The sequence below is a fragment of the Eschrichtius robustus genome, chromosome 11 (genome assembly GCF_028021215.1).
Source record: "Eschrichtius robustus isolate mEscRob2 chromosome 11, mEscRob2.pri, whole genome shotgun sequence".
Classification (NCBI taxonomy): Eukaryota; Metazoa; Chordata; class Mammalia; order Artiodactyla; family Eschrichtiidae; genus Eschrichtius; species Eschrichtius robustus.
In genome coordinates this window covers 24,290,517-24,312,983 of record NC_090834.1, presented here as the reverse complement: position 1 = coordinate 24,312,983, position 22,467 = coordinate 24,290,517, and the positions used below count along the sequence as shown (strand labels likewise).

Genomic DNA, 22,467 nt, shown 5'->3' with positions numbered 1-22,467 from the left:
TGATGAGCTACAAGAAAACTCAGAAAGGCAGTTCAATGAGTTCAGAAATAAAACAAATGAACAGAAGAAATATCTTACCAAAGAGACTGAAACTATGAAAAATAACCAACCGGAAATTCTGGAGCTGAAGAATTCAGTAAATGAGATGAAGAACACGTTAGAAAGCACTGGAAATAGAGCAGACCATATGGAAGAGAGAACTAACGAGCTTGAAGATAGAAAGCTAGAAATTAGACAGAAGAGGAGAGGGAACTAAGATCTAAACAAATGAAAGATTTCTACAAGAACTATCCAACTCCATTAGGAAGGGTAACAGAAGGATAATGGGTATCCCAGAAGGAGAAGAGCGGGAGGAAGGAGCAGAGAGTTTATTTAAAGAAATAATAGCTGAGAACTTCCCAAACCTGGACAACTGGATATCCAGTTATCTGAATGCAAAAAGACCTTCTCCAAGATACATTATGTTAAAACTGTCAAAAGTCAATGACAAAGAAAAAATTTTAAAGACAGCCAGGGGAAAAAAGATAGTAACCTACAAAGGAACCCTCATTAGGTTACTGGCAGATTTCTCAGCAGAAACTCTACAGGTCAAAAGAGAGTAGAATGACTTACTCAAGATACTGAAAGATAAAAACTGTCACCCAAGAATATTCTATCCAGCAAAGTTATCCTTCAGATATGAAGGAGAAACAAAGGCATTCCCAGACAAACAAAAGCTAAGACAGTTCAGCACCACTAAACCTGCCTTTCAAGAAAGGTTGAAAGGAGCTCTTCTACCTGAAACAAAAAGGCGGAAGAACACAAAACTTTGAGTAAAGTCATAAACAGAATCAGAAAATTGCAACTCTGGACTTCCCTGGTGGCACAGTCGTTAGAATCTGCCTGCCAAAGCAGGGGACACGGGTTCGATCCCTGGTCTGGGAAGAGCCCACATGCCACGGAGCAACTAAGCCCGCGAGCCACAACTATTGAAGTCTGCGCGCCTAGAGCCCGTGCTCCGCAACAAGAGAAGCCACCGCCATGAGAAGCCCATGCACCATAACGAAGAGTAGCCCCCGCTCGCCGCAACTAGAGAAAGCCCGCACGCAGCAACGAAGACCCAATGCAGCCAAAAATTAATTAATTAATTAATATAAAACTATAGGGGCTTCCCTGGTGGCGCAGTGGTTGAGAGTCTGCCTGCCAATGCGGGGGACGCGGGTTCGAGCCCTGGTCTGGGAGGATCCCACATGCCGCGGAGCGACTAGGCCCGTGAGCCACAATTACTGAGCCTGCGCGTCTGGAGCCTGTGCTCCGCAACAAGAGAGGCCGCGATAATGAGAGGCCCGCGCACTGCGATGAAGAGTGGCCCCCACTTGCCGCAACTAGAGAAAGCCCTCTCACAGAAACGAAGACCCAACACAGCCATAAATAATAACTAAATAACTAAATAAATAAACCCAAAAAAAAATAAAAATAAAAAAAAATAAAAAATATATAAAACTATAGCAGAAAACAATTTACATTACATAATCCAAGGAAAAATTCTGCCTTGAACTGATTATCAGGAAAAAGTAAATCCCTTCAAGCTAGATGAACTGATACACTTTTTTTTAATCAAAGAATTAATATTATAGTCCATTTTACTATTCCTTCCAGGAAATGTAAGTATGTTTAGTGCCCAAGTGTAATAAGGAACTAATCACAAGTGCTTCAAAACATATTTCTTGGCTTTCTTTAACATACTTTTTATTTATTAGGTATTATGTAAATACATACTTCAAATTATTTTGAAATATTAAATAAATAAATTACAAAGCTGTATCTTCAATGCTTTAAAACCATTCTCCCTCCTTATTTACAAGAGATGCAAGAGAAACAGCTAATTCCAAACCCAAAGCCAGAACTTGGCTAGATCAAAAATATTTTGACAACTCCTGACAAATCAGAGAACTTTACCTGATCAAGCTCTTTCCCAGTTTTCCTAAGATTCTGTAGTTGGTAAACTTCTAGGCTTCTTCCATCATCCTGACAGCACAAATCAATTATGACACAGCCCTGGTCCTCAAAGGCATTGATTTGGTGAAAAGTAACAAAAGGTTTACTGTAGTACATCCCTGGAAGAAGCTGCAGGGGAAAACACAAACAGTGAAAAATAGATATTTTATTTTATTTCCTTTAGGGTACAGATCCACAAAGCTCAAATTAAGATTTCCCCCTCTTTAAGTGACAGGCCTGGTAGGTATAAAAACCAGAATTCGGAATGTAGAAGCAAATATGCTTTGATTTAAAATCATCTCATCTCATATTAATCAATGAACTGGGGCTATTTGATATAGACCAATCAACTGTTTCAACTAACTTTAAAGTTCTCATGAAATATGGCCCAATATTTTGAAGGATAAATAAATCCTAGACTCTTAACTACATGGTTAAATAGAAAATACTTCTATTAAGAATTTATGATAGGGCTTCCCTGGTGGTGCGGTGGTTGAGAATCTGCCTGCCAATGTAGGGGACACGGGTTCGAGCCCTGGTCCGGGAAGATCCCACATGCCGCGGAGTGACTGGGCCCGTGAGCCACAACTGCTGAGCCTGCGCGTCTGGAGCCTGTGCTCCGCAACAAGAGAGGCCGCGATAGTGAGGCCCGCGCACCGCGATGAAGAGTGGCCCCCACTTGCCACAACTAGAGAAAGCCCTCGCACAGAAACGAAGACCCAACACAGCCATACATACATACATACATACATACATACATAAATAAAAAGAATGTAAGCAGACAAGAATAGCATTAAAAAAATAAAAAATTAAAAAAAATTAAAAAAAAAAAAAAGAATTTATGATAAATTAAGTGACTAATCCTTTGAAAAATGCACTCATTACTAAAATGGGATTTTTTTGGTAATGAAATTAGGATACAGTAGATTTAGGATACTATTTCTTTAGAGAGGTTAAAAAGTGGACAAATACAATAGTGCTATTAATCAGGAGTATATAGAAAGATATTTAACCAATATGCTTTAGACTTTGGTAGGATTATCATACTTACATATCAAGAAATCATAGAAGCAGCTAATAAAAATATCACTGCAAAAGTTACAGAAGACCTCTGCATGAACAATATCCTCTTTAGCAAATATTATTATATGGAAAAATCTATGCTAAAATGCTAAAAGGATTTCCTAGATGTCATTTTAATTGAATCAGATAATTTAAAGGATAAAACCATTTCCTACAATTTTCTAATATGCAAAATCCACTGTATTAATTAATAAATAACTAGCCCTAATTATGGAAGAAGGTAATATCCTTGATTAAGAGTGTCTTATGCAAGTAATGCCCAGTGAAGGCAAAAGTCAATCACATGGAAATTTGCCTTCATGTCCAATCATTTTCACAATAAATACACTCAAAATTCTCCACCTGACCAGTGTGCTTATCCACCACATGAAACCGTGTATTATACTGGGGTTCCCAGCTTATTCCATCTGAAAAGGCCTTGCCCCGAATTTTAGAAGTGATGATTTTCCACAGATTCATCTTTAGAGGCTGTTCAATGAAGACAATGTAGTTCCTTGTCATTCCTAAAAGGTTCAAGCAAACAATAAAATGTTATTTGGCAAACTAGAGTTGTCTGAAATGTGACAGTTTGGGGACTTGTCTGAAGGCTTGGACACATTACTGCTGACCTAAACAAATGCCAGTCAGAAATAATTCTTCATCATTTCCCAGCTTTACTATATATATTTTCTGTTCCTACATAAAAACAGGAACTGCTTAGAATAGCTTGGGTTGAATGCCCTCAACTTGCTTTTTGTCTTTTTTTTTCTTTCTTTCTTTTCAAATTGTTTTGGTTTAGGAACAAAGAAGCATTATATTAAAGTGTCATTTATGATCTAGACCTGTATTCCTTAATCCTTTTGCTATTTATACTGGAGGTTAACAATCCAGGAGCAGATTGGCTGTAAAGGTTTAGGATGCAGAAGATAAATATTCTGAGAAAAAGCTGAATCAATCTACATGGAATATGAATTGCCTCCCTCAAAATATAATCAAGGTCTTTCCTGTATGATTATTATTTGTGGTCTTTAAAGTTACCTAAAATATTTAATTCTGTCAATTTTTTATGGTCAAATTATTTTTTTAATTAAGACTTTATATTTTGGAGCAGTTTTAGGCTCACAACAAAATCGAGGGGAAGGTACAGAGATTCCCCATAGACCACCTGTCCCCAAACACGCACAGCCTCCACATTATCAATTTCCTCCACCAGAGTGGTCCATTTGTTACAACTGATGAACCTACATTGACACATCACAATCACCCAAAGTCCATAGTCCCTGTTGTGGAAACATGCATAAATGTATTTTTTTCCTTTGTATTTAGATATCCAATGACATATAACATAATATAAAACAACCAAAGAGACTGATTTCTATGACTAGAGGTTACTCATTGTGTCATCCTGGAGCAGGGGGCTGAAGGGAGAGGCTGTTCTCCATAGAGAACTGAAGTGGAGTTAGTGCTGGGTGACTAAATCTCAGCCTGACTCAATGTGCTGGGAAGGGACCAATGATTTCTTAAACTGACAACTATTTCCTAGAGCAGTCAATTAATTAAAAACTTAAAAATTAATTGGTGTTTCCAATTAATTTTTTAGTAATTGCTTGTATTAAAATATGTTTTCAATCAGTCAGTTGGCTAGGGTAAGAAGTATGTGACTAAACAGAATAAACTTAATTGGCATTAAAATGCAACCTTGGTCTCTTATCACCATACTCTAATAAACTGTATTAACAGAGTACTTGCCAAAATTAGTCCCTCTGCAACAGTTACTTTAAGGCAGGCCCCATTAAAATTTGTCTTATCTTTGGGCTCACCAAAGCTGTGGTAGTAAGAAGGTTTCATCCTCTCTGCAGAAGCAATAGAACATATCACCTGGGCTCCATGGATTGTCTCCCCAAGGTCTACTTTCTCCGGAGGAACGCGAATAACATTATAGCAAGAACCTGGAAAATGGAAAGTCCTGTCTTAACTGTTTTACATTCACTTTAAGAAAAAAGATAACCCTTGCACTTGTGAACTAGGCAAAAGCAGTTAAGAAATTTATACAATATGCATGACACCCATATTTCATAAAGGGTTATTTCAAAGACTTGGATACAAAAAATATATTAACTTTATAAAAGGTATTAGCTAACGTTTTGAAACATCACACACAAAGTAATCATCCAACAACTATTGTATTTTAATGTCCACAAATGGTTCCCCTCTAGCTCTCTGAAGATGAACTCAATCCCAGCTTCATAGGAAAAGATAAAGTAGCAGCCAGGAATATCCTCAAATTCTATTTGTCCTTCTTCCCACTTCCCAGCTCCAAAAACTACAATCTCCATTTGTACCTATGTCCAACTCCTTCCTTTCAGTCTTCTAGATCCCTGGGGTCACTTTGGGTCCCATCTCATCCTGTCTCATCAACATTCATTCATGCAATCATTCATCTGACTATTACTACTTCCTCAAGAATCAACTCAGGTACCCACTCCTCAAGTAGCCTTTCCTGACTCTTCCCCACCCAAAGGTATTTGGTGCCCCTCCTTTATGCTTTAATTATATCCTATACTGTCATAGTACTTATCTCATTGTACTATAACTTTCTGCTTATTTATCTGTTTCCTAGTAGACTGAGCTCTTCTGGAGCAGGAATTGTGTCTGATACATCTTTGCATATTCAGTACCAAACAATGACTTGGCATTTAGTAGGTACACTATAAATACTACTGACAGATTAACAACATATGTTTGTTAAATCACTCAATGAATGAACAAATATTGAGGTCATATTGAATTATCTTCCTGGTGTTAGAAGTGCCAATGTAGGTCCTGAAGAACTTAGGTAACTTATAGAACTTCACAATCACTAAGCTTCCTTTGGAACAAGATAACCATACAGTTCCCTACTCATTATCAGCAACTACTTACTGAGTGTCAACTATGTTCTAGGCACTCTTGTAAGAGTCCTAAGTACCATATCCTAGACACTTGTATACAGCAGTGTACAAAACAGACAAAAGGCTCTTCATTTATAAAGCTCAAATTCTAAAAAAATCATACAATAAGTAAAAATATAATGCATCAGATGATGAGAAGAACTACATTGAGAAATAAACCAGGGAATGGGGATTAGAAGTGAGTGTATAAGGATGGGGGCTACTGTTTGCAATTTTAATTATGGTGGTCTGGGAAGGTTTCACTAAGAAGGTGACATTTGAGTAAAGACCTGAAGGAAGTGAGGAAGAGAGCCTTGAGGATATCTGGGAGAAATGCATTTCAGGTGGAGAGAACATCAGATGCAAAGATTCTCAGCCAAGAATAAGTTTGGAGTGTTCAAATAAGAGCAATGAGGCTGGGCTTCCCTGGTGGCGCAGTGGTTGAGAATCTGCCTGCCAATGCAGGGGACACGGGTTCGAGCCCTGGTCTGGGAAGATCCCACATGCCGCGGAGCGACTAGGCCCGTGAGCCACAATTGCTGAGCCTGCGCGTCTGGAGCCTGTGCGCCGCAACAAGAGATGCCAACAGTGAAAGGCCCGCGCACCGCGATGAAGAGTGGCCCCCACTTGCCACAACTAGAGAAAGCCCTCGCACAGAAACGAAGACCCAACACAGCCATAAATAAATAAATAAATAAATAAAATTTAAAAAAAAAAAGAGCAATGAGGCCAGTGTGGCCCTATCCATAGTAAGCAAAGAGAAAATTCTAGATGAGGTGGGGTGGGTTAAAAGGATAACTGGCTGATATGCTAAGAATAAACTGAAGTGGGGGAAGGGGGGAAGTAACGAGACTAGTTAAGAAGCTACTACAATAATTCAAATGAGAAAGAATGGTGGCCTAAACCAGAGTGGTGGCAATGGAGGTGATATGAGGTAGTCGGATTTTTGATATATTTTGAAGGCATTAATTAAATTACTTTTTGACCCATTAGATGTGGATGTAAGAGAGGTATAAAAAATGATTCCAAAGTTATCATCTTAAGCAAGTGGAAGGACAGAGTTACCATCAACTGAGATAGGGAACATTTTAAGCAGAGAAAGTTTAGAGGGAAAGATCAAGGGTTTGGTTTTAAACAAATTAATTTTGTAACATCTATCAGACATCTTAGTAAAAACACTGAGTAAGCAACTGATGGAGAGGTCTAGGTTAGGACATTATATGTTTTGAGAACCAATTATAAATAAAACACCATGCTTTATACAGTGATGACTTATAAAAGAAATGAAAGACAAACTCTAGAGTTCCAAGAGTACCATACTACTGTCTAACTGTTTATGTATTTTAAATTAGTACTTAAAACTAGCTGGATTAATGTTTAGATGATTTTTTTTAATTTTAAAAAGCCTTTTTAAAATACCTGGAAAGGTAGAAATTATTAGCAAGCACTTTATTTACAAAGAAAATCACTAAATTTCCCCCAAACGCATACTATCTAGTAGAGTTCCCTGCAGCTACATGTACATTTGCGTTCCAGTTTAAAAATTCCTCACTGAACCAAATAATCAAGTAAGAAAAAAGAAGTAAATCCAGTTTTAGTTGAGATTAGAAGATCAAGAGAAAAATTTCCTGTCTCAGCAATTGGATTAAGTGACAATTACTCAATTCACTAAATTTGAACACTGCTAGTTAATGAACTGTCCTAACTTCAAGTCTTGAAGGCATGAGCAAAGCAGACAGACACTCAGGAAACACCCAGCAGAGAACTGAATGCCTAGAGGAATGACCTGCCCAATACTGTGCGCCTAACTCTGGGAGACTCTTCAGGACTTTGTATAAACATCAAATTGAGGCAAAATAACAAGCACAGCCTCTGATGATTGGTGGCAAGGTTTCTCAAAGATTCATGGGCCACTTGCACCAAAATCACCTGGAGATCTTGTTAAAATGTACCAAGATAAGGAGTGAAAGTGTAGTTACAATGCAGACTCTTAACCCTTTTTCAGGTCTAGTGAACCAGAATCTCTGAAGATGAAGCCCAGTGATCTACATTGCTAGGTAGCATTCCAGATGGTTTTTAGGTGCTCTAAAGGCTGAGAATCACTGATCTAATGACTATTTATTTTAGAAAATAATTAAGAATGGTTAAACAGTATTTCTCATATTATGAACTAGTTACAAAGTTATCTACTTGGGTATTAGAGTTAATTTATTAAGAAATGAATTTTTTTTATGATCAAATAAGATGCATGGACAAAATACTGCTGAGTCAGTTTACCCATTTGCTGAAAGATTTTACCTAAAAAGATGTTTGCTGTCTCCTATAACAGCTTTGAAGAATACATCCCAACCTGAGGTCGGGTAACAAAGAAGAGAGAGGGCTGAGTGATGAAGTTTCCAGGGTATCCTAACTCTTCTTGAGCTGGTAAAAAGCAAACCTGCAGTATTCATTTTCATATACACTCATACGTGTAAATATGGAGAGGTAGAGATGAACAACCCACAAAGTCAATTACTTACCAAAGGTATATATTAACCTATTCAAAAGTTAACCCATACAAAAGATTCGTAGGTTATAGATGACAGATTGACAGCTAAGATAGTCAGAAACTTCTAATGCTTATACTTACACATTCCTTTTCAAACAGAGAGAGAGATGTGTACTTGGGTACAGGATAATGAATGTGCATGCCTTGAGAGACTCCTCTGTAGTCAGTGATAAATAATTAAGATGATCTAATGGAGTGACTAGTAGCAAGTTTTTGTGTGTTACTCAGACTAGACACTTGAAGCTTGCCTAAGCAAGCATCTTAAATCTTCTCAAGGTTCACTGCCCTTGTCTATAAAATGGGGGTAATAACAGCCTTTCTTAATGCCATGGATAGACCTACAGATTATCATACTAAGTGAAGTAAGACAGACAGAGAAAGACAAATATCATACGATATCACTTATGTGTGGAATCTAAAACATGATACAAATGAACTTCTTTACGAAACAGAAATAGACTGACAGACATAGAAAACAAACTTATGGTTGCCAAAGGGGAAAGGGGTGAGGAATAAATTAGGAGTTTGGGATTAGCAGATACAAACTACTATATATAAAATAAACAACAAGGTTGTACTGTATAACACAGGGAACTATGTTCGATATCTTGTAATAAACCATAATGGAAAAGAATATATATATACATATATATGTAACTAAATCACTTTGCTGTATACCAGAAACTAACACAACATTGTAAATCAACTATACTTCAATTTTTAAAAAATAAAAATAATAGTACCTTTCTCAGAGACTTTTATAAAGATTAAATGAGAAAATATATGGAAAAAAGTTAACACCAGCACATACTAGGCACTCAATAAATGCTGGTTATCGTTATTAGCCATTAGAACCTTCTGGAACAGATTAATAGGCAGCTGGGGAAGTATATGAATGACCAGGAAAGAGATGTGATGTAAGTGGTTGTGAATGCAACCAAACTTTAACCTTAACTTACTTTGTAGTGTATTACTCCCATGGTAATAATAAATTCCTTCCTATGTAATATACAGTATACCTTCTCTATATCTCTTTCCTGTAGCATTCTAAATTTCTTATACTTACAATATGGTACTTCCTAAAAATTCAAGTTTGAAAAATACATTACTCATCCCTACAATGCTTGTGAGCCAAAAAGCATAATGGAACATAAAAATGTGAGTCATGCTGAAAAGATCAAATAGAAAATCAGCTTCCAAGCATATGTGCAAGAAGACCACAGAACTTAATTATAAATTATATATTTTAAGTTCAGTAATGCTACTTCGGAGATTTCTTTCTCAACCTTTCAAATGAAGTTTCATATATGTTAACATCTTGGCCATAATGGAATTGTGGGAGGATAGTTAACTCCCAATTATTTTTTAAAAGACCCCCATCCCAACTTTACCATGTTGCCCATAGGAGTTCCCCATGTTGTATGCTGTTCCATCTTTGTCATAATGAGGATGTGCAGTTGCTCCATTCACAGCAATAAATTTGCTCCAGTCTACCTGCAAATTTAAGACCACATAGAGACTTAAATATTACATGGGCAGATCTCTATTTAGATGCATAGACAGTAGGGATGTGTCAAATATTTTTAAAATAAGATATAAAAACTACAGTTTAAGCCCTAATGTCTCACCTCTGAGAAATAAAAATTATTTTTCCTACTGAAGAAAAAGAAACTAAGACCAAAGAACAACAAAACCAAACAAAAACTCTACCACCAACAACAACAAAAAATGGACAAAAATGATTATCCAGTACGAATTTTTTTTTTTGCCCAAGATCACAAGATCACAGGAAAGTTCAAAAGAATAAGAATTAAAATTAAAATTCTGGCCCAAAGTTTTATTTTATCTTTAATTAATGTGTAACGTGAAGGCAGTATGGGTCTAGATAATCTCCAGTCCAGTTCTACCTGTAGCTAGGCAGAAAATGAATTGGCAAAAATAAGTCTGACTATTGTAAATAGTGCTGCGATGAACATTGTGGTACATGACTCTTTCTGAATTACGGTTTTCTCAGGGTATATGTCCAGTAGTGGGATTGCTGGGTCATATGGTAGCAACCTAATGGATCAAGAAATGAATGGATAAAGAAGATGTGGCACATATATACAATGGAATATTACTCAGCCATAAAAAGAAACGAAACTGAGTTATTTCTGGCGAGGTAGATGGACATAGAATCTGTCATACAGAGTGAAGTAAGTCAGAAAGAGAAAAACAAATACCATATGCTAACACATATATAAGGAATCTAAAAAAAAAAAAATGGTTCTGATGAACCTAGAGGCAGGACAGGAATAAAGACACAGCTGTAGAGAATGGACTTGAGGACACGGGGAGGGGGAAGGGTAAGCTGGGACGAAGTGAGAGAGTGGCATGTACATATATACACTACCAAATGTAAAATAGATAGCTAGTAGGAAGCAGCTGCATAGCACAGGGAGATCAGCTCGATGCTTTGCAACCACCTAGAGGGGTGGGATAGGGAGGGTGGGAGGGAGACGCAAGAGGGAGGGGATATGGGGATATACGTATGCATATAGCTGATTCACTGAGTTATACAGCAGAAACTAAAACAACATTGTAAAACAATTATACTCCAATAAAGATGTTTAAAAAAAAGATTAAAAAAAATAAGTCTGTACTACTCTATTTCTCCTTAGCCCTAGCCTTCAGACATTAGGACTAAGGAAGAAGAAGTCTAGAACTACCTTTAAGGAAAACCCCAACCCCACAGGCCATTCTAACCAGGACAGAGGGTACACAATGACGTGAATCAGTGGGTAACTTTGATTTTGTTTAAGGATCCAATTTTTTCTTCAGATATTAGCTACTCTAAAAAGTATTTTGAATGGAGAGAAATTTTAGGGTTTATTATATTCATTTTTAACCTATATTTTACCTTTTCTGTTTTTTCCAGGGTTTCAATGTCCACTTTATTCATGAAGTTGGTTTCCGTACTAATGTAGTAATCACCCTTGTACTGCACATAGTTGACATTGGTGTTGTCAGTAATTGCTGAAATCAAACCCCAGAGTTATTTAAACACCACAGCTTTCTCAAGGGAGAAAGCAGTTTAAACATCCTCTCATATCAAAAATATATATATTTCAATATTCATATCTATATAGATCCACATATATCATAATAATTTAACGAATCATCACTATCCCCGGCAAATTCTGAGCATATTAAAGGCTGCTTACCAGGCAGTTCAAATTTTGACATGAAACGTTCAAAAACATTCTTGCATGGATCAGGGAGAGCCAATGTGCCAAATTCTGAGATCACAATTCGATCATGAACACTGTTGGCCTTATATGTATCACTCTGTAGAAACTTGCTCCTGTATGTCACTGTGCCCTTCTCCACCTTGAACTGGTGAAGTAAAGCCATTCCATCAAACCAGTGATTGTACCTTTAAACAGGAGCAAAAATAGAAAAATAAATATTAGGAAGATAAACATGGGGTCAAAATGAGAGATTTCAAATACAGAAATAAGGAAATGGGATGGGTTCCCAGCAGAACCTGCTCAGTCAAAGAACTTGAAATTAAGGGTTGATAGCTTTTGAGTATATCCTGGAGTACAACAATGAAAGAGCAACTTACATTCTCTTGACCCTTACCCCTTATCAAAAAGCTCACACATCAGAGGGCTAAATAAAAACCCTAAGCTGGTGATACCTACGATAATTCTGTCTTTAACCTATAGCCAAGATATCAGCGTGTGGAATGCTTGATATTTCTCAAATTAAAATGGATTCCAAAACTTTTAGAGATAGTTATCTTCATATCTTATACATATTACATTTTCTATTTATTTAAAATTTTTTCAAATTTATCAAAACTATGCTAAAGTAAGCAAGTAAGATGACTGTCTTTACTGGATAATCATTTTTGTCCATATAATTATACTATAGAAATGATGTATCTAAATGATGGAACATCAAAACACTGTAAGGAAAAGTTTGTGCTTTGCTTTTAAAAGGGTTTAACATTATTTAGTCTTTTCTCTCATATGCTTGACAGATTGAATGCTTAATGTCTTCAGCATGAATAACAAGCTAAAAGGCTTGGTCTTCTCTTAAAGGCTTGTCTTAAAAGGCTACGGTCTTGAAAGCAGGGATTCAAAGAGATATTTGTACACCCATCTTACAGCAGCATTATTTACAATAACCAAAAGGTGGAAACAACCCAAGCAACCATCAGCTGAAGAATGGGATAAACAAAATTTAACATACAACGGTATATTACACAGCCTTAAAAAGGAAAGAAATTCTGTCACATGCTATAACATGGATAAACCTTAAGGACACCATCTAAATGAAATAAGCCAGTCACAAAAGACAAATACTATATGATAGCACTTACATGAGATATCTAAAGTAGTCAAACTCACAGAAACAGGAAGTAGAATGGTAGTTACCAGGGACTCAGGGGAGGGGGAAATGGAGAGCTATTGTTTAATGGGTATAGAGTTTCAGTTTCTCAAGATGAAAAAGTTCTGAAGATCTGTTTCACAACACTAACCTGTACATTTAAATATGGTTGAGTTGGCAAATTTTATGTGTTTTTTACCACAATTTTTTTTAAGCTGCAGGAAATAAAGTTTTTTTTTTTAAGGCCCTCTTTACGCAGTGATTTGAGATGACATCTTTATAATTTTATCATTTTTGATATGAGAGAATGTTTAAACTGCTTTCTCTCTCAATTTTATTGAGTTTATAAACCCAATTTCCATAAGTTCTTGGGTCCATTTCTGGGCTTTTTATTCTGTATCACTTGACTATTTGTCCATTCATGCATCAATATCACAATGTTTTAATTATAGAGTCTTTATAGTATATTTTAACATCTGATAGGGCTAGTCCCCACCCCTCTCTGAGAATTTTCTTTATTAGTGTTTTCTTGACTATTCTTGCATATTTATTTTTCCACATGAACTTTAGTATTCATTTGTCTAACTTCCTTTAAAAACTGGAATTTTTATTAAGATTGTATTAAATTTAAAAATTAACTTAGGGAGAACTGACATGTTTGTGATGTTGAATCATCCATCCTATTCAAGAACAGAGGATCTTTCTATTTAATTGTGTCTTTTAGGAGTGTTTGAAAGTTTGCACATTTCTTGTTAAACTCATTTCTAAGCATTTACTCTTCTTTGTTGCTGTTTTAAATGAGGTTTGTTCCTACTATTATGCCCCCTAACTGGTTATTATTTGTGTATATGAAAGCTAGTGATTTCAGTATGTTAATTTTACATCCTGTTACCTCACCTTTTATTTGTTTGTGTTATTTTGTCATTAATTCTCTGCAGCTTTCCAGGTTTACTTTACTAATCCGTGTGCCTCTAATTAGTTTCTTTAGTCTAATTGTATTGGCTACATCTGGTTAAATAGAAGTGAAGATAGTAGGCATCCTTTCCTTGTTTCTGCTTTAGAAAAAAACTTGTAATGGTTCCCAATTAATATTACTGGTTTTAGGACTAAAATGAAAATATATTAATTTATATCTGTGTGTAGATATATACGTGTATATATACGTATACACGTATATATACACACACATATACTCACATATATAAATATATGTATATATAAAATACATACATAAATATGTATGTATGTGTGTGTGTATATATATATATATATGTACAAAATCGTGTTAAGAAAGTATCCATCAAGTCCTACTATCTTGAGTATTTTTATGAGGAATGGATGTTGAATTTTGACAAACATTTTGTTAGCATTTATAGAGAAGATTATGATTATGACTATGATTATGATTATTTTTCTTGAGATCTATTAATATGGTATATGACAGTAATGGATTTCCAAATAATGAACCCATCTTGCATTCTTGGAATTAATCCTACTTGATCATAGTGAATTATATGTTTAATGTAGTGTTGGATTCTGTTTGTTAAGAAAATATTTATATTATATTAGTACTATATATTTCGTACTTTTTTATGGATATTCATAAATATGAATAATTGTCTTCTTTTTTGTAACAACTTTATCATGTGTAGATATCAATATTATACTTGCTTCATAAAAAGTGGGAAACTTCTCTTCATTTTCAATCCTTTAAAATAATCTATAGAGCACTGAAACTATCTGATATTTGAAGGTTTGGTAGAATTTCCCTGTGAAATAATCTGGGCCTAGTGCTTTTTTTTTTTTTTAATAAATTTATTTATTTATTTTATTTTTATTTTTGGCTGTGTTGGGTCTTCGTTTCTGTGTGAGGGCTCTCTCTAGCTGCGGCGAGCGGGGGCCACTCCTCATCGCGGTGCGCGGGCCTCTCACTATGGCGGCCTCTCTTGTTGCGGAGCACAGGCTCCAGACGCGCAGGCTCAGTAGTTGTGGCTCACGGGCCCAGTTGCTCCGCAGCATGTGGGATCTTCCCAGACCAGGGCTCGAACCCGTGTCCCCTGCATTGGCAGGCGGATTCTCAACCACTGCACCACCAGGGAAGCCCCCTAGTGCTTTTTTTAAGAAGCAGTTTCACAATAAGTTTCTTGTTTTCTTCTACAGAAATTGGTCTGCTTAAACTTTCTACCTCTATCAATTTTGGTATTCTGTATTTCCTCAGGGAATTATCCATTTCCTTGAGGTTTTCAAATGTATTTGCATAGAGGCCCACAAAATCTTCTATAATTTTTTATCTGTTTCAATGCCTTCTTTTTCATTGTCATTTCTTTCTTTTCTTCTTTTCTTTTTTTTTTTTCTTTTCTATTTTTCTTTTTTTTTTTTTGGCCACACCATGCGGCTTGTGGGATCTTAGTTCCCTGACCAGGGATTGAACCCGTGTCCCCTGCAATGGAAGTGCAGAGTCCTAACCACTGGACCGCCAGGGAATTCCTTCATTGTCATTGCTTTCTCCCTTTTTCCTTGATACGTTAGCTAGTGGTTTCTCACTCTATTTTGGTAATTTTTTTATCAAAAAACATTCAAAACAAAATAGTTTCAATAATTATTGTTATTCTGGTCTAAATCCCAATAAAATCATGATACGTAGAGCCAAACACAATATTCTGTGTATAAACTCAGACACTCAGCTTCCTCATTTAAGATATTTCATATTCTTTTCTTTCTTTCTTGTTTTTATTTGTTACCACCTCAAATTGCTGACTTGCACTGAGCTGTCAAGCAAAACCCCTAATTTTTAACACATTCTGCTGTTAAACCAATCTCTTCCATCTTCATTATTGTAATAACTGGTTTTCTTGATCCATATTTACCTTTAATAAATTTTAACTTGTTAGATTCCATCTCACAAGATCCTTCTAGACCCTGTCATTCTATTCATTCATTTATTCAAATCAACCAACATTTTTTGAGTCCCTACTATCTGCCAGGCATTGTCCAAGCCCAGCAATTACAGGCATATAAATAACTATAATACAAAATGATTACTGCAACAATGGAGAAGTGTTAAAAAACATTACCTATGCACAGGAGCAACAGGATGGAAGGATGAGGTTATCAGGGAAAGATAAAGAGGAAAGAAGACATTTGGTTGGTTCTTTAAGGATGTTTGCCAATTGGAGAAGAGTAGAAGGGTATCCTAGTGAGAGGTAATAAAAATTTTTAAAAAAAGGAAGAGCCTGAAGGCATATGGTATCTTGGAGGAATAGCCAGTAAACAAATTAGTGTGTAGACAGAGCCATCAGTGGCAGGTGATGATGATAGAGAAACAGGTCAGCACAAGACCTACCAGCACTTAAATTTAAGGCTTAAAGAACTTCAACAGGAAAGCATGAAGTTTTGGAACAGGAAAGTGAAACTGTGAGACTTGTATCTTAAGAAGGTCACTCTGGACATAGAGTAGAATATGGGACAGAAAGAGGAGCATTCAGGCAATAATACAAGTGAGAAAAGATAAGAGACTAAACTGAAGCAGTACAGTTAGAAAGGAACAAATAGCAGAAATAAGTCAGAGATGACTGACAGGAGGTAGGCAGTGACAAAAAGAGAGTCCAAGAGTCACACCTGAATGGATGGTGATGCTTTAACTGAGACAGAGAATACATGAAGAGCAAGTATTGGGGAAAAGCAAACAGTTCAGTTTTGAACAAGAGTCTGAGCCATTTGCAAAACATCAGGGTAGAGATGTTCCACAGCCAGTTGGGAAAATACAGGTCTAGAGCACAAGAGATGGGTGTGGGGTGGGAGAGAGATATTTGAGAGCATCTCTGTGTGACAGACATAGCCATAGGTGCAAATGAGATAATAACACCATCTACTGAGCACTTACTACATGCCAGGTACTGTGCTGGGCACTTCACCACATCTTTATTTATATATATATATATATATATATATATGGTGTGTGTATACAGTTGACCCTTGAACAACATGAGTTTGAACTGCATGGGTCCACTTATACACAGATTTTTTCAGTAGTAGATACTGTGGTACTACATGATCTGCAGTTGGTTGATGCAGAACCACAGATGTGAAGCAACCATGGGTATAAAGGGCTGACTATAAGTTATATGCAGTTTTCCCACTATGCAGAGGGCTGGCGCCCCTAACCCCCAAGTTGTTCAAGGGTCAAATATATAAATATTTATCCCCCCCTTCACATTGATAAGAGATGTGGAACTACTATTACCATATTACAGATGTGGAAACCACGGTTCAGAGCAACAACAAGCCCAGGGTCACAGGACAGGTAAGTGGCAGAACAAGGATCTCAACCCAGTGCTGACTCCAAATCCTGGGATCTACAACACCCCCAAAAGTAAGGTGAACCATAAGAAGTTATTTGGCAGGAAAGGGAGTGGAGAGAGAGGGCATGGAGGGAAAGAGGAGAATGAAAATGTACTGAGTGCCCATCCCTGTCAGCCACTGAATGAAGCACTTTGTATGCATTATCTCCTTTAATCATCATATCCAGTCATTAAAATCGATTTTATTAGCCCCATTTTTCATATGGGAAACCTTGCTCAAGATCATAGTGCTGATAAGTGGTAAAAATGAAATCTGAACCCACCCCATCTTATTCTAAAGAATGTATTATTTCTACTATAGCAAAGAAAACATACAATGAGAGAAAAGGAGGGAATGCTCAGGTCAGAGGCTGGGGAATATCAACATCAAAGGGGCAGTGAAGTGAGCAGCAAAAAAAATTATTTTAAAACATGCAATCAGAGAGACAGAAGAAGAATCAAGAGAAAGTGTTATGTGGGAATCCAGGACCAGAGAATGTTAAGACGGGTGGTCAAAAAGGTCAAATGCTGTAGAAAAGTCAGGCTGAGGACTGGAAAACCCATTTCATTTAATATTTAACAGGTTTTGGTGACCTTTTTGAGAACTGATAGCATAGCACGGTGGGGTGAAAAGTCAGATGGCAGTGAACTGAGAAGACCTCAGTAAGCAGGAAAACAGAAACGGTGAGAGGAGGAAAGAGGGTATTTGCTGGAGAGGAAGGTGGGAAGGAATGAGGGTTTTCTTAGGATGAGAGGACATTTGCAGGCTGAGATGAGGGGTTAGTGAAGGAGAAACAGATACAAGGGGAGGAGCATGAATGAGGAGGGAAGAGGGCCACTTCCTCTGATGATGATGAGAGGCAGGAGTAGGTACCTCTGTGGGGAGATGGGGAGGTGGGGAAGACAGCAGCTGAAGGAGCTCAAATCCAATTGCCCCTCTATCCATTATAAAGTAGGCAGGTCTATCTGTTGAGAGTGAAAGGGACAGGGAGAGTGACGGAGGCTTCAGGAAAGGGACCCTGTGGGAAGCTGGAAAGAGCTAAAGATTTCCTGGCAGCACCAAGGGCTCAGCTGGGGCTGGAAATCATAATTTTGTAATTGAATCAATCCGCAATGTTCTGTGTTTCCTCTAGAAGTGCTCAGGAGGCCTGGGCCCTGAGTGGAGGAAACCAGAAATAGGCTAATGTAGGACCAGAAATGGTCAGAGGAGAGGCAGAGATCGCCAAGGCAAAGGAAGTGAGGATGGTGGTGAGAGTGTATTTGAAGGGATTGATCGTGGAATCTGCACCTGGGAGAAGAAACTAAAGGAAAGCTGATAAACTGAGAAGATGGAGAAGAGTAAGAAGAAGAGAACTTGACGCAATTGAAAATAAGTTTCATGGGAATGGAGGAGTGTGGAAATTGGGGCTTTGAGCACCAAGTGGAGTTTCAGAGTTCAAGATTTCAGGGGTAGGGCAATTCTGTGGAATAAGATGCAGGATGTGGCCTCAGTACGTGGCCTTAGTGAAGTGGCACAGAGGGGGACAATCACTGCAGTGGGGACAGTCAAGGAATTACAAGGCTGGAGTGTCTTCATCATGGATCCTGAAGTCATTCCAGATGAGTGGTAAATAGTAAAATAATGAGGATATTTACTATTCTGCCCAGAGTCCTATGATTTTAAAAACTGATAAGCATGCCTTCAATGCAATCATTGATAAAAAGTTTTTAATTGAAGAAAGGCCTTTGTCATGTCACTACTATGTCTGCATGTTGATCTTTTGAGTAGCATCTAACAAAGAGATCAGAGATTCACAACCAAGTGGGGCTATTCTTGTCCACAGGTTAAGAGTCACATTGACTTCAGGTCTCTACCTCTCCCTTTAAATCTAATTTGGGATCTCGAAGATGGCGGAGTAGAAGGACATGCATTCACCCCTTCTTGCAAGAGCACTGGAATCACAACTAACTGCTGAGCAACCATCAATGGAAAAACACTGGAACCTACAAAAAGGATATCCTACATCCAAAGACAAAGTAGAGGCCACAGTGAGATGGTAGGAGGGGTGCAATCGCAATAGAATCAAATCCCATACCCGCTGGGTGGGCAACCCACAGACTGGAAAGCAATTATACCACAGAAGTTCTCCCACTGAGTGAAGGTTCTGAGCCCTGAGTTGGGCTTCCCAGCCTGGGGGTCCAGCAATAGGAGGAGGAGTTCCCCAGAAAGTCCAGCTTTGAAGGCCAGCAGGATTTGATTGCAGGACTTCCACAGGAATGGGGGAAATAGAAACTCCACTCTTGGAGGGCACACACAAAGTCTTCTGCTCCCCAGGACCCAGGGGGAAAAGCAGTGACCCCATAAGAGACTGGGCCAGACTGCCTACTAGTATTGGAGGGTCTCTTGCAGAGGCAGGGGACAGCTGTGGCTCACTGTGGGGACAAAGACACTGGCAGCAGCAGTTCTGGAAAGTACTCATTGGTGTGAGCCCTCCTGGAGGCTGCCATTAGCCAAGAGAATTCAGCACCACCAGACCAGCTTTGCAACAAATGCTAAAGGAACTCCTCTAGGCAGGGCAGAGACCAGAAACTTAAAATAACCTTGTACACATATAGACTGCTATATCAAAACCTCATGGGAACAGCAAGCCCAAAAACTACAATAGATAGACACACACAAAAGAAAAAGCAACCCAAACACAACACTAAAGATGGTCATCAAACCACAAAAGAAGAGAACAAAAGAGGAAAAGAAGAAAAAAGACTTACAAAACAAACCCAAAACAATTAAGAAAATGGCAATAGGAACATACATATCAATAATTACCTTAAATGTAAATGAATTAAGGGACTTCCCTGGTGGCGCAGTGGTTAAGAATCCACCTGCCAATGCAGGGGATGTGGGTTCAAGCCCTGGTCTGGGAAGATCCCACATGCTGCAGAGCAACTAATCCCGTGCACCACAACTACTGAGTCTGCGCTCTACAGCCCATGAGCCACAACTACTGAAGCCCGTGAGCTCTAGGGCCTGTGTGCCACAACTACTGAGCCCATGTGCTGCAACTACTGAAGCCCGCAAGCCTACAGCCCATGCTCCGCGACAAGAGAAGCCACTGCAATGAGAAGCCTGCGCACCACAACAAAGAGTAGCCCCCACTCGCCGCAAATAGAGAAAGCCCACACACAGCAATGAAGACCCAACACAGCCAAAAATAAATAAAATTTTTTTAAAATGTAAATGAATTAAATGCTCCAACCAATCCTGCAGCACTAAGAGGGAAGTTTATAGCAATACAATCTTACCTCAAGAAACAAGAAAAATCCCAGATAAACAACCTAACCTTACATCTAAAGGAACTAGAGAAAGAAGAACAAACAAAACCTAAGTTCGTAGAAGGAAACAAATCATAAAGATCAGAGCAGAAATAAATGAAATAAAAATGAAGAAAACAATAGCAAAGATCAATGAAACTAAAAGCTGGTACTTTGAAAAGATGAACAAAATTGATAAACTTTTAGTCAGACTCATCAAGAAAAAAGCGAGGGGACTCAAATCAATAAAATTAGAAATGGAAAAGGAAAAGTTACAACTGACACCACAGAAATACAAAGGATCATAAGAAACTACTACAAACAACTGTATACCAATAAATGGACAACCTGGAAGAAATGGACAAGTTCTTAGAAAGGTACATTATCCCAAGACTGAACCAGGAAGAAATAGAAAATATGAACAGGCCAATCACAAGCACTGAAGTTGACATTGTGATTAAAACACTCTCAACAAACAAAAGTCGAGGCCTGATGGCTTCAGAAGTTCTACCAAACATTTAGAGAAGAGCTAACACCAATCCTTCTGAAACTCTTCAAAAAATTGCAGAGGAAGGAACACTCCCAAACTCATTCTATGAGTCTACCATCACCCTGATACCAAAACCAGACAAAGATACCACAAAACAAGAAAATTACAGGCCAATATCACTGATGAACATAAGATGCAAAAATCCTCAACAAAATACTAGCAAACAGAATCCAACAACACATTAAAAGGATCATACACCATGATCAAGTGGGATTTATCCCAAGGATGCAAGGATTTTTCAGTATACGCAAATCAGTCAATATGATACTCCACACCAACAAACTGAATAAAAACCATATGATCATCTCAATAGATGCAGGAAAAGCTTTTGACAAAATTCAGCACCCATTTATGATAAAAACTCTTCAGACAGTGGGCATAGAGGGAACATACCTCAACATAATAATGGCCATATATGACAAACCTACAGCTAACATCATACTCAATGGTGAAAAGCTGAAGGCATTTCCTCTAAGATCAGGAATAAGACAAGGATGTCCACTCTCGTCACTTTTATTCAACATAGTTTTGGAAGTCCTAGCCATGGCAATCAGAGAAGAAAAAGAAATAAAAGGAATCCAAATTGCAAAAGAAGAAGTTGAACTGTCACTGTTTGCAGATGACATGATACTATTCATAGAAAATCCTAAAGATGTCACCAGAAAAATACTAGAGCTCAATGAATCAATTGAGCTCAATGATTCAATGAATCAATGAATTTGGTAAAGTTGCAGGTTATAAAATTAATACACAGAAATCTCTTGCATTTCTATACACTAACAACAAAAGACCAGAAAGAGAAATTAAGGAAATAATCCCATTTACCATTGCATCAAAAAGAATAAAATACCTAGATATAAATCTACCTAAGGAGGCAAAAGACCTGTACTCTGAAAACTATAAGACGCTGATGAAAGAAATCAAAGATGACACAAACAGATGGAAAGATATACCATGTTCTTGGATTAGAAGAATCAATACTGTGAAAATGACTATACCACTCAAGGCAATCTACAGATTCAATGCAATCCCTATCAAATTACCAATAGCATTTTTCACAGAACTAGAACAAAAAATCTTAAAATTTGTATGGAGACACAAAAGACCCTGAATAGCCAAAGCAATCTTGAGAAAGAAAAATGGAGCTGGAGAAATCAGGCTTCCTGGCTTCAGACTATAATGCAAAGCTATAGTCATCAAAACAGTATGGTACTGGCACAAAAACAGAAATATAGATCAATGGAACAGGATAGAAAGCCCAGAAATAAATCCACTCACCTATGGTCAATTAATCTACAGCAAAGGAGGCAAGACTATACAATGCTGGAAAGACAGTCTCTTCAACAAATGGTGCTGGGAAAACTGGACAGCTATATGTAAAAAAATGAAATT

At 37.6% G+C, this 22,467-nt stretch overlaps 1 protein-coding gene across 4 annotated transcripts in view; it reads right to left on the bottom strand.

Moving 5' to 3' along the window:
• The window catches only part of BCO2 (beta-carotene oxygenase 2), a 57,161-nt gene that overhangs the window by 11,824 nt on the left and 22,870 nt on the right, over positions 1-22,467 (bottom strand). For all 4 annotated transcript variants that reach the window (XM_068554728.1, XM_068554727.1, XM_068554730.1 and 1 more), the window contains 6 exons: positions 11,721-11,932; positions 11,417-11,532; positions 9,909-10,011; positions 4,860-4,988; positions 3,403-3,563; positions 1,939-2,106 (listed from right to left, as the gene is read on the bottom strand). In XM_068554728.1, coding sequence (XP_068410829.1) covers positions 1,939-2,106; positions 3,403-3,563; positions 4,860-4,988; positions 9,909-10,011; positions 11,417-11,532; positions 11,721-11,932 — 889 coding nt within the window. The remainder of the gene's footprint in view (positions 1-1,938; positions 2,107-3,402; positions 3,564-4,859; positions 4,989-9,908; positions 10,012-11,416; positions 11,533-11,720; positions 11,933-22,467) is intronic.